The sequence below is a fragment of the Grampus griseus genome (genome assembly GCF_964374135.1).
Source record: "Grampus griseus genome assembly, chromosome: 3".
Taxonomy (NCBI): Eukaryota; Metazoa; Chordata; class Mammalia; order Artiodactyla; family Delphinidae; genus Grampus; species Grampus griseus.
Genome location: NC_139019.1, coordinates 33,663,939 through 33,676,520, shown reverse-complemented (window position 1 = coordinate 33,676,520; position 12,582 = coordinate 33,663,939). Strand labels below are relative to the sequence as shown.

The window sequence follows — 12,582 nt, the reverse complement described above, 5'->3', positions numbered from 1 at the left end:
GACACTACTTTACCTTCCCACCATCAGTGCACAAGGGTTCTAATTTTTCTGTATCCTTGCCATCACTTTGTTATTTTCTGTTTGTTTGTTTTTACAGTAGCCATCCTAATGGGTGTGAGATGGTATCTCATTGTGGCTTTGAGTTGCCGTTCCCTAATGATTAATGACTTCGAGCCTCTTTTCATAGCCTTATTGCCTATTTGTATATCTTCTTTGGAAAAATGTCTGTTCAATCCTTTGTCCCTTTTTTTTGGTTCTTTCTTTTTGTTGTTGCTGAGTTGTAGGAGTTATTTATATATTTTATATTCTTTCTATTCTCTATAAGGTTATTAACCCCTTATTAGATATATGATTTGCAAATATCTTCTCTCATTCCATAGGTTGTCTTTTACTCTAAATTGTGTTCTTGATGCACAGAAGTTTTTAATTTTGATGTAGGCCCATTTGTCTATTTGTACTTTCATCATCTGTGCTTTTAGTGTCATACCCAAGAAATCATTTCCAAATCCAATATCATTCCCCTCTGAATGGTCTTGGAACCCTTGTTGGAAATCATCTGACCATATATACTAGAGTTTATTTCTGGGATCTCCATTGTATTCCATTGGTCTGTATGTCTGTTTATTTATGCCAATACTATACTGGTTTGATTGCTGTGGTCGTGTAATAAGTTTTCAAACCAGGAAGTGTGAGATCTCCAACTTTGTTCTTTTTCAAGATTGTTTTGGCTACTTGGGGTCACTTGAGATTCCACATGAGTTTTAGGATGGATTATTCTATGTCTTCAAAAAGTGTCATTGGGATTCTGATAGGAACTCCATTAAATATGTAGACTGCTTTGTATGGACATCTTAACAATAATAAATACTCAAATCCAAGGACATGGAATGTCTTTCTCTTTATTTGTGTCTCTTTAATTTCCTTCAGCAACATTTTGTGGTTTTCAGTGTACAAGTCTTTCACCTTCTTGGTTATTCCTAAGTATTTTATTCTTTCTGATGCTATTGTAAATGGAACTGTTAATTTCTTTTTTTGATGATTCATTGTTTAAGTGTATAAAAATGCAACTGAGTTTTGTGTGTTGATTTTGTATTCCCCAACTTTTTTTTTTGAGGCTGCGTTGGGTCTTTGTTGCTGTGCATAGGCTTTCTCTAGTTGCGTCAAGCAGCGGCTATTCTTTGTTGTGGTATACGGGTTTCTCACTGCGGTGGCTTCTCTTGTTGTGGAGAACGGGCTCTAGGCACGTAGGCTTCCATAGTTGCAGCACGTGGGCTCAGTAGTTGTGGCACTCAGGCCCTAAAGCACAGGCTCAGTAGTTGTGGCACACAGGCTTAGTTGCTCCATGGCATGTGGGATCTTCCCGGACCAGGGCTTGAACCCTTGTCCCCTGCATTGGCAGGAGGATTCTTAACCACTGAGCCACCAGGGAAGTCCCTGTATTCTGCAACTTTGATGAATTTGCTTATTAGTTTTAATATTTTTTGTAGATTCTTTAGGATTCTCTATGTATAAGATCATGTCATCTGCAGACAGAGATAATTTACTTCACCTTTCCAATCTGGATGCCTTTTATTTATTTTTCTTATCTAATTGCTCTGGCTGGAACTTCCAGTATTATGTTAAATAGAAGTGGCATCTTTGTCTTGTTCCTGATCTTAGAGGGAAAGTTTTCAGTCTTTCACCATTGTGCATGATGTTAGCTGTAGGCTTTTCATATGTGGCATTTATTATGTTGAGGTAACAAACATCATTTTTAATGGCTGCCTAATATCTTGGTACATAGATATGCCTCATATTGTTACATTTAATTATTAATCAACCTCCTATTGCTACATTTAATTATTTCTTGTTTTTAAAAACTATAAGTAATACTTTGGTGAACACCCTTGTGCAAAAAGTGTTCTCTGAACTTCTAATTATAAAAGTTGACAATTCGTTTCAATAAATATTATTGAGTTGCATCCATGTATCAGACACTGAGCTAGGTTCTAAAAGGACAATGTTGAACAAAATACGGCCTTGCTCTGAAGGAGTTTTAGTCAACTAGGGGAAATAAATGCAAAACACATTCACATAATTTCTCTAAAACTCGATAAGAAGCAAAATAAGGGAAGGCACAAGTTGCCATGTTTACAAAGATGAGGGAGGTTTAAAGAAAGTGCAAATAAATCTTGAAGATCAATTAAGAATTAACCAGGCTCCAGAACAGTATTGTCAAGTAGAAATAAAGTATAATACAAGTTACATATGTCAGTTAAAATTTTCTAGTAGCCACTTTTAAACGTGTAAAAAGAAACAAGTTAAATTAATTTTAATAATTAATTTTAATCTAATATATTCAGTATATTATTTCAAGTATTTAAAATAAAGACGTAATAAGATAATTTACATGATTTTCATACTAAATCTTCAAAATCCAGTGTGTTTTACAATTACAGCCTATTTTAAATCAAACCAGCCACAACTCAAGTGTTCAATAGCCACATGTTGCTAATGGCTATCCTCACATGGACAAGACACCTGTAGAACTTGCAAACTAATCTCTAATGGCAGAAAGCAAATCAGTGGTTGCCTTGGGCCAGGGTAGAGGAAGAGACGAGCTGCAAAGAAGCATGAGGAAAAACTGGGGGATGATAGCAATGTTCTATATTGATTATAGTGGTGGTTCCATGAGTATGAAACTCATTTGATTGCACACTTTAATGGATGCAGCTGGTTGTGCATAAATTATAGCTCAATAAGTTGAGTTTTTTAAACAGCCAGCCAGACGGTAAGGATGAGAAGATTATTCAGCATCTATCAACACATTTAACACTTTCAATAGAGTTGTCCCAGCTGTTACTGACTTTTACTCTCCAGTGAGAGAACCAATTTCACCTTTCTCTGACAGTGTCATCATTTTTAACTTCTTTGTTAATTTGGTTGCTGACAAGTGGTATTGTATTGTCTTAATTTACACTTATTTAATAACAAATGGAGTTTCTCATGTTTATTGAACATTTACATTTTTCCAAGTTATGTCCAGGTTTGTTTATATCCTCGTAATGTCTATAGTATATGTCAGAAAGAAAGAAAGAGGGAGAGGAAGGAAAGAAAGGAACAAAAGAAGGAAGATTCCATTATCATTTATTCACTTGTGCATTTATAAGAACCTATAGTATGTGTGACATTACATATAACATGAGAGGACATATGAAATTTATAAAACTCACTGCTCCAAACTTAGAATCAATCTCTCTCTCTCTCTCTCTCTCTCTCTCTCTCTCTCTATCACACACACACACACGCACACATAGTCAAGTGCTGAAGAAAACAAGTAGATTAATGTTAGATCATATAGTAAAGGGTAAAGTAATGCAAACCAAGTGATGGTTTGCTTATCACTCTAATAAATTAGACCTGAAGCGTGTGGACTATGCCCACCGCTACAGTCTGGTTCTATGTCCCCAATCTCTCTCTACTTCCATCACCACCTCCCTCAACATCCCAGCCCATCAGAAATGTACCTGACCCCTTCAGCCCCTTCAGACTGGCAGTTCTTGGGAATTCTACTGGGTTATGTTTTGTTTGTCAACATAATATCCACTCCTCCCCGTGGTTCTCGTTTCAGTAAACTGAAACCTCAGCTCTCACTGAATGACCATCTTAATATTCTTGAGAATATCCGGAAGCTGCTGCCCCTTCCACCTCTGGAAAAACTCAAAAATGAGGGCAAGACAGACACAGACACGGAGCACATTCATGTATGAGGGGGCGAGGCCCGAGGGGAGTGCAGAGTGGAGTAGAATGAATGAACTTGCTCCCCTCGGCCTGACCCTCACACTCACTTTGATTTCAGTTTCTCTACGAACGATCCATGGATGCTCTGGGGAAGCTGCTGAGGACCATGATGTGGCATAACGTGAAAGCAGAGGACTGTCAAGAAATGGTCAACGTGAGTAGGGCCACTGCTCAAACTGACTCCCATAGTCCCTAATCGGTGCTCCAAGGCACCCTCCAAACTCTGCCTCATCCTCGTCACAGGGACTCGTCCAGCCCGACCCACGTGGCCCACCACGTAGGGCCAGCCCACTTAAAAAGGGTTTGTGGGGAGGCCAGCACCCTGTTCCAGAGGAGGCAGAGCGAGAGCGAGAGAACGAGAGCGAATGAATACGAGGATACTAAGGAAAGACTTTTACTTTTTGACCAACAGCTTCTCCGAATGTGGCTTGTTTCACAAAAAGAGTGGGAAAGGGAAAGAGCCTTCCAGATCACCGCGAAAGTGCTGACAAACGATAGTGAGGTAAGAAAGCCCCTAAAATGGATGGATGGCATTGCTTGCTAACAGCAGGGACCCCTGAGGCCGCTGGAATCCAAAACTTGTGCGTGACGGATCTCCAGTCCCGGGTGGGGTCTTTCCGGAGAACCACCAGCCAGGTCTGTCCTAACCCAGAGCGTCTTTGCTCGCTTGCTCGCTTACTTGACCACTGCCCTTAAAGTCCAAGAGTCCATTCTATTCTAAGGGCCTGCACGGAAGGAACAAGGGACTTAATATCCAGCGTTGGGACTATCCTGGGACATCGTCAAGCCACCCCGTCACCTTGGGGTCCCCCTTAGTCCCGCAGGCACCAGAGAACTTTAAAATCGGCTCACTCCTCGGCCTCCTGGTTCCTCACTCCTGTGACACCTCACTCCTGTGACACCTCCATCCGCCAGGCGGCTGCTAGCTCGGCTATTAGTCTGTTCTGCATAAAAGGTGAGGGAAGGATGTGAAACTCACAGATGCAGAGAAGATACCTGTTTTCTTTTGTTCTCAGCTTTTCTCCTCGTCCATCTATCTCTCTCCTTCCTCCTCTCTTTCTCCTCCCCCAGTTCAGCCATTTCTGAATTCTGATACCTTAATTATGTCACACAATTTGTCTCTCTTGTAGATCCTTTTTCCTCAGTGGCTCTGCTTTCTGGTTTTTTAAAATAAAGATAACACCACCAGAGCATGATAAAGAGTCATTAAAGCAGGTAAAATGTTTTGAGAGAGTCTGATTTAAATCACACAGCAATTGGGCATATTAGCAAAGCTTTCTCTATCACACGGCTTTCTTCCAGAGGAAATTGCACTATTATTATGGTGCTAAAGTGCCTTTCAGAGTTTCCTAAGAGAGATAACTTTGTGGAGGTTTTTCCAGCTTGCATAGCAGGACCTCTGTCTGCTCTGCCAGGACACGTGAGTAACTGTCAATGTCAGGAAATATAAGGAATTTTAAAACATCAGTCTCAGGCTGAAACCAACACTCAGGGCTTCCTGATTAAATCCAGGTTAAATAAGCAGGTGTTTGGCCGAGCTGGGCCCTGCATCGTATGCACAGTTCTCTGCAGACCAGGTGCAGCCAGGAACACTCAGCCAGGTTGACTGCAGCTCATGCCCACCCTCGGCTCTTCATTCTCTTAGGTACTTGGCAAACATTTCTTGAGTGACTTTTCATGTGTCAGGCACTGTTCTGATGCTGGAAGCACAGAGATATTATAATTCTAAGATTCGCATAAGAAAAGTCTGTTAGGTTTGCTGTGCAAAAGCTTTTGAGCCAAAAGGTGGAATTTGGTTGGGGGCAGAGGGTAGAGTCAGTCAAAAAGGCCAAACTACTCAACAGAGCCCGAATAGGTCTCTTGGGCTATAGGACAGTCAAGGGACAGTCCCTTGGGATATGGGAAGATAATTCATGAAGGGTATATGCTTTTACCAAAGCCAGGAAAAAAAAATGAATTAAGGAAGTGAGAACTAAAGGACCATTTTAATAAGAGAAGAAATGTGCCAGAGAGGGACCTCACAGGAAGAAAGGAATTAGAATTCTATTATTGTTCTACCCATTCTCCCTTTAGTGTCCTTTATTTTCCTGAAACATGCAAAGTTCAGGTCCTTAAATATTCTTTGTTAACAAGAAATCTCACACTTCATTATTCACGATAACTTTTTTTCTTGGTTGACCAAATAAATATGGTAGAGAGAGAGAAAAACGATGATTATTTTTTTTTTACTAGATACAAGTAACTAGTGTGATACTAAATTAAATACCCAATTAATACTCATGGGTGTTGTTCAGTCAGTTGTTAAAGCAGATGAGGGATCTGAGGTTAAGAAATTTACCAGTTGCTTGGACAATTGAAAGCAGTGGAGCTGGACTTTGAGCCCAGGTCGTCTGCCCATTGGCTAGGCTGCCTTCCAGAGTGGTTCAGGTGTGCGTTTCCACAATTACTATACTCCATTCAAACAACAAACAGAATATCATTACCGTTTAGGTCTGCATTTACAAATTGATATCAACAGTCACTTAACACAGTTGCTGATGTTCCTATTACAATGGTTGCCTTACCATTTCCTCCAGAGTGGCTCAGTGCAGAATGGAGCTCCAACAGAGACAGCAGTATAGCAGAGGAGTAAGAGCCTTGGCATTGGTGTCAGACCAGGGTTCAGGTTCCAGCTCTCCTATCTTTACTAACTGCGTGATCCAGCCAAATGGCTTTACACCTCTCTGCCTCAGCTTTCTCAACTGCAAATAACCTCAGATCATCTTTAGGAGCAATGAGATCATTACATGCAGAGTATTTAGCATGCTGCTGGCATGCAGAAACTACTCAATCAGTGTTTGATCTTATGCTCACCATCTAATCAGACAGGCTTCAGTGGGTTTGTTAAAGGCATCCAGCAGCTGAATTAGTGTCACATCAAAATACAGACAGCTTCTTCAACCCCTATCAGCTCTTTGAACTCCTATGTCACGCTTTGTTGATTGTAGGCATTCGCCTGGAAGTGGAAAGACTACAGGATTTGCAGGAAGGGCTGCAATGTGATGATGTGCAGGTCCAGATCAAGATTTCCTCCAAAATAGCAAAGGTGAAAGATATGGAGGACTGGCCAAGGGATGTAAGGATGATTCTGGGTTGATTTCCAAATGAGTCAGCTGTGTACACCCCGCTACCCAGGAGGGCAACAGCCTAGCCATTCTAGCTGAATGAAAGACCTTTGTCCACTCATTTATTAACTCTGGGTCCATGTGCACAGGCAACACCTGCTACTGATCATTTCATACTCTGGGAAACCTGGGGAACCAAGTGGCCCTCTCCAGGGTGAGGGAGGCAGTGGGGTGGAATGGAAGGAACAGGACTTTGGGGTCGATCAGACGCACTCCGTGTGCACTGCTTGAAGTGTGTGCACTGGGTGATCAGTCTCATCTTAAAAAAAAAAATGCATAACCTCCCTCTCAGAGCTGTTGTGAGGACTGGTCTATCAAGTCATTCATTTATTCATTCGCCTAATATGCCCTGTGCACCTACCACATGCCACACTTTCTTCTAGGCTCTAAGGATAGGAACGCCTGCCCTCTTTGAGCTTGCATCCTAGTAGATGGAGTGCCAGATAAATATGATGTCAGGTAGTGACAACTGAGAAAAATAAAATCAAGGAAGGGAATAAAGAGTACGGGAGGGGTTATCCCCTAGGAAGGCCTCTCTGAAAGGGAGAACCACGAAGACATCTAGAAAAGAACATTCCAGGCAGATGGAAACAGCATGTGCAAAGGCCCTGAGGTGGAGAAAGAAGTGGGTCATGAGATCCAAGAGACAGCCCAGAGCTGACTGAAGTGCCTTCCAGGACTTGTTAAGGATCTTGGCTTTGATTCCAATTGGAATCAAAAGCCAGCAGAGGGTTTTGAACAGAAGAGTCAAGACCACTAGGTACACTGTGGCAGCTGTGAAATGTACAAGGGCACCCTTGTGTGAGGCAGCATCATTCCTAACGTGGACATTATAGGTTCATATGTGTATTATGGCAGTTATCCACAGAAGGCAGTAAAGGGTCCAACAAACTCAGTCACTGTGACAATAACAGAGAACTCTCTTGAGAACAGGGCACTTTTCCTAATTTGCAAAAGCTCCTTATGGGCTAGTGGTGGTTCTGCGAGGAGGAATGTGACTGGACTTGTATTTTCTGAAGGGTCATCGGGCTGCCATGTTGAGACTAAACTATAGGCTGGCAAGACTGAAACTAGTGAGGTTAGTTTGCAGGAAACTGTAAGAATCTACATATGAGATTAGGTGGCCTGGACTAAGGAGGCAGCAGCGGGGATGAGAAGGTGATGAGGACATAGGAGACAAGCCCGTGGGGGACAGGGAGGGAACATATGTCAAATGCCTAAGAAAGTGTCTGATGCATGAGAGGTGCTCGAAAACATGAATTCCCTTTCTTCCTTTCTTCCTAAGCCAATATCCATCCCAATATGAAAAAAAAAAAACATAACTGTTGAGCTTGGACACAGGCAGGCATTTCGTGTTATACAGAACAGAGGCACGAGTCTAGGCCTTGATCTTGGAGCCATGGTAACTCAGAAACCGGCTGGGATATGCAACTACTCGTGAAAAGGAACTCATTTCCGCTCAAAGATGGTGCTACCAAACATCATCGGGCCATTTAATACTGGAGGAAGTCGGTTGTGAATAGGAATGTTTTCATACCCACAAACTCATAATCATGACCATCTTGCTTGGCTAAAGCCCCAGATAATGCTCCTGGACTTTACTCAAACTTCTAACTTTTCACCTCCCCTGCCTGTGTTTTCATTCATACACACGGAGAGACATATACAACCAAACATTGTGTATAGTTCTTGTTTAGAGACCAAAATTGCAAAGTTTTTCTTTTCTTCACTTTTTATTGACTACGCTTGATCTTGAAACATGCAAAAGCAAAAGACAGCGTTCATAATAATTCACCCTCTGTGTGAAGTAAGTCAGAAAGAGACAAACAAATACCATATGCTGACACATATATATGGAATCTAAAAAAAAAAAAAGGTTCTGAAGAACCTGGGGGCAGGACAGGAATAAAGACACAGACGTAGAGAATGGACTTAAGGACACGGGGAGGGGGAAGGGTAAGCTGGGATGAAGTGAGAGAGTGGCATGGACATATATACACTACCAAACGTAAAATAGCTAGTGGGAAGCAGCCGCATAGCACAGGGAGATCAGCTCGGTGCTTTGTGACCACCTAGAGGGGTGGGATAGGGAGGGTGGGAGGGAGGTAGACACAAGAGGGAAGAGATATGGGAACATATGTATATGTATAGCTGATTCACTTTGTTATACAGCAGAAACTAACACACCATTGTAAAGCAGTTATACTCCAATAAAGATGTTAAAAATAATAATAATAATTCACCCTCTGTGTGGATGCTGTGAGGCACCGGGTATTTAGCACAGCACTTAGTACACAGTGATAGATTTCCTGAATTTTCAAGCCTAGCTATTCTTTGGCAGACACAAGACTTATTTCTATGATATATGAAATGTATGTGAAAGTACTTTATAACATATAAAATGGCATATAAACATTATGCATTATTTTTCCTTTATGGGGTATGATGTAACTTCAGGTTTGGAGAGGAAATTGCCTTGGCAGGCCTGAAATTTAATAAATAATGAAATGATCAAGAGATAACTTCAAGGGAAGTTTACTTAAAGTTGAAAGGTGTTGTCTATGTCCTATTTTAGTATTGTCTCTGGTCTCTATGGCCCCAGTCACATGCTAACTTTGTGGAAATCCCAGTGGTTTCTATTATCCTAAAACCAAGAATAGGCGTCCAGATATGAAGTGAGGTGGCTGATGACATGAGTCTTTCTGGTTCGTTCTCAGATTGTCAGGAGACTCATTCCAAGTGAAGAAATGCTCATGTTCCTGGGGGAAACCCTGGACGGTCTGGAGAGCCTCAACCCCACGTGTACAAAGGCATGTGGCATCTGGATGATCGCTGCCCTGAAGGAGCAGGGAGCTGCTTTAGAAGATCAGGTGAACCAAGAGCCAATCTGACAACTGAGCAGAATTCTAACACTTCTGAGATGCCAATACCAGAAGTAGGTCGCCACTTCTCAGTTGGTCCTCTGATGGGCCACAGGCGGGAGTGCGCACGGCCTCAAGAGGCCTCAACAGAGACCCAAGTTGCGTGTGAACAGCCAGGCTCACACTGAGTGCCTGTCTAGGCACTCAATTGCTTCTCTAGTCTGTGATGATAAGAACTTTACAGACTGCCACGCTCTGGTCAGAGGCATGTGGATCATGGAAAACTGGGTTGTGAGGTCTGCAAGGATGAGCGTGACCTTGTGAACGAATGCCTTTAAGATGGCCACTGAGGGCCAAGAGAATTTTCTAATCCCACTGCCACTCTGCGAGCTGCTCTTGAACACCCCTTAGGTATTTTCTGGTAAAGAAGGCTGTCATTGGGGAATTGACTAAAAGAAAAGTCTCAGTCCCTCCTACCAACTGGAAAGCAGAGAGAACAGGATTTAAATTCAGGAAGCCTGGTTAAGAGCTCCAAATGGAGATACTCTGTTCTCTCTCTTAAAGTCAGAAACAGAACACCAGCAATTCAGAGATTGAGGAGGAAAAGAATCTTTAACTCAATAAAGGCTTTCCAAGGGGAACAGGAGGAGGAAGTTATGGTCCCCATAGCCCAGAATCAACCACCCTAAATTTAAAATTTTTCCAAAGCATGGCTTTTAGAAATGACCTCTGTGCTAATTACTGTCCAATCAGCTTTTTTCAAAATCATTCATTGAGTACATACTATGTGGCAGGCCCTGGGCCAGTCATGAGAGAATCAAATGTTAATAGATTTGGAATGTCCATGTATTTGTGTGTTTAGCATAAAAGGGGAAGTTGTTCACACACTAAGTAAAGGCTTACAAGAGGGACCTAAATCCTCTCCAAGAATCATTGAAATGGGACTGTGTGGTATTCATGTTTGCAGGATATTTATGATTAAGGAATTATAATTCTGAGAAAATATTATATTTACCTAAAAGTGTCTATCCAAAGTAAGCGGGAAAAATTTCCACTAGAAGCAAACGTTCTTTAGCATGGAGACATGCCCTTGCCCACGTCAAAAGCCAGATGTGTAATATCATTCCCCACTGCACACAGATTAACACCCAAACTCAGAAAGGTGGCCCTCAATGCCCTTTATCACCTGGCTTCATCTTTCCTATCAAGTTATCTTCCTTTTATCACCTTCGTTCTTTCTTTGCTCCAAACTGGACCATTCTCCTATTCCATAAACCTTTTCCACATTTGCCTCTACCATGCTCTCATATATAGATTTTATGTTTTTACAGCCATCACATTCACAGCAAAATGGAGCTGAAGGTACAGAGTTCCCGTATACCTCCCGTCTCCACACTACCCACATCCCACATCACAGTGGTACATTTGCTACAATCGATGAACGCACATTGACACATCATATAATCACCCAAAAGTCTCAGTTTACGTTAGGGTTTAGTCTTGGTGTTGACAAATGTATAATGACACGTGTTCACCACTGTAGTATCATAAAGATTAGTTTCACTGCTCTCTAAACCCTCTGTGCTCTATTCTCATGGTGTCTGATTTTACATCTTTACCTGTGCTCTTCCTTCTGATGAGGATGACCTTCCCCACCATCTCCACCTTGCCTTTTGGAATTGCTATATATCCTTTGAGACCCAGACCAGATGTCCCTCCACAGTAACCTCAGTTACTTGTGGATTCCCCTATCAGTCCTGTACCTCTTGTACACCATTTGCCATACAGAGCCTTCTGCACAGCCCTTGGGTATATGGCTGATGTCCTTTATGAGACCACCCATTCCTTTTGAGAAAGGGCTACATCTTATTCATCCCTGGTAAATGCCCCACAGTGCCCAACACAGCACCTGGCATAATGCAGCCTTTCGCTAAATGTTTGCTAAATTGATTTAAGAATAAATGCCCAATTTATCGATAATCGTCCTGAGCAAGAGATAGGCCATGTGTAGAATCAATTGCTTTTTTAACATTATTTCTAATTCATCAACCACTGCCTACAATATGCTGACCGTACGTGACCTAAGCCATCCATGTAGAGGAAAACTGGCAACTCAGTGTCTGATTTGGCTTTTTCTTTTTAGCTGTTGGAGATCTTGGGCATAATTTACCATCACATGCCGGTCCTCAGACAAAAGGAGGAAAGTTTTCAGTTTATGCTGGAAGCCATCTCCCAAATAGCCAGCTTTCACATGGATGCAGTTGTTGCCAACCTTTTACAGAAGCCTCTGCCCTTTGACAGGTTGATTCTAACTGAGTTGGTCCCTTTTCCTAGGGAAGGCCACTCTGTAAGGTACTGGGGAAGAATCTGTGGTTTGAGAGAAAGATAGCAAACAAAAGTTGAAAACACCTCACCTGAATAATTTCAGAAATGGTGTTTGAATCACAGGTAATGGTTTTCCAAGTATTTTTCAAATATATGTCCTCATTAGATGATGAGAGTTTTAGGAGTGTGTGTGTGTGTGTGTGTGTGTGTGTGTGTGTGTGTGTGTGTGTGTGTGTGTGTGTGTGTGTGTGTGTGTTTATTTAATAGGAATAAGTGAGTATTAGAAAGTGAATATTTCTTCCCTTTCTGGTTGCCTAACATGAATCTATATGAGAGGTTTCTGTCTTGATGGACATTAACAAACCTCAGCAACCCAAGGCCAGAATGCTAGATTGTTAAATAAAACATCCTTATTATCCCAGGCATGCTGGCATGTCCATCCGTCCTTGCAA

The 12,582-nt window shown here is 41.9% G+C and overlaps 1 protein-coding gene across 1 annotated transcript in view; it reads left to right on the top strand.

Annotated features, from left to right (window-relative positions):
• MROH2B (maestro heat like repeat family member 2B) overlaps positions 1-12,582 on the top strand; it is a gene marked incomplete at both ends in the record, with an annotated part of 60,936 nt that overhangs the window by 36,934 nt on the left and 11,420 nt on the right. Inside the window, 8 exon segments of the mRNA XM_082650286.1 lie at positions 3,611-3,743; positions 3,839-3,934; positions 4,193-4,282; positions 4,605-4,666; positions 4,668-4,735; positions 6,768-6,865; positions 9,662-9,814; positions 11,949-12,106. Of these exon segments, the coding sequence (XP_082506412.1) occupies positions 3,611-3,743; positions 3,839-3,934; positions 4,193-4,282; positions 4,605-4,666; positions 4,668-4,735; positions 6,768-6,865; positions 9,662-9,814; positions 11,949-12,106 (858 nt within the window).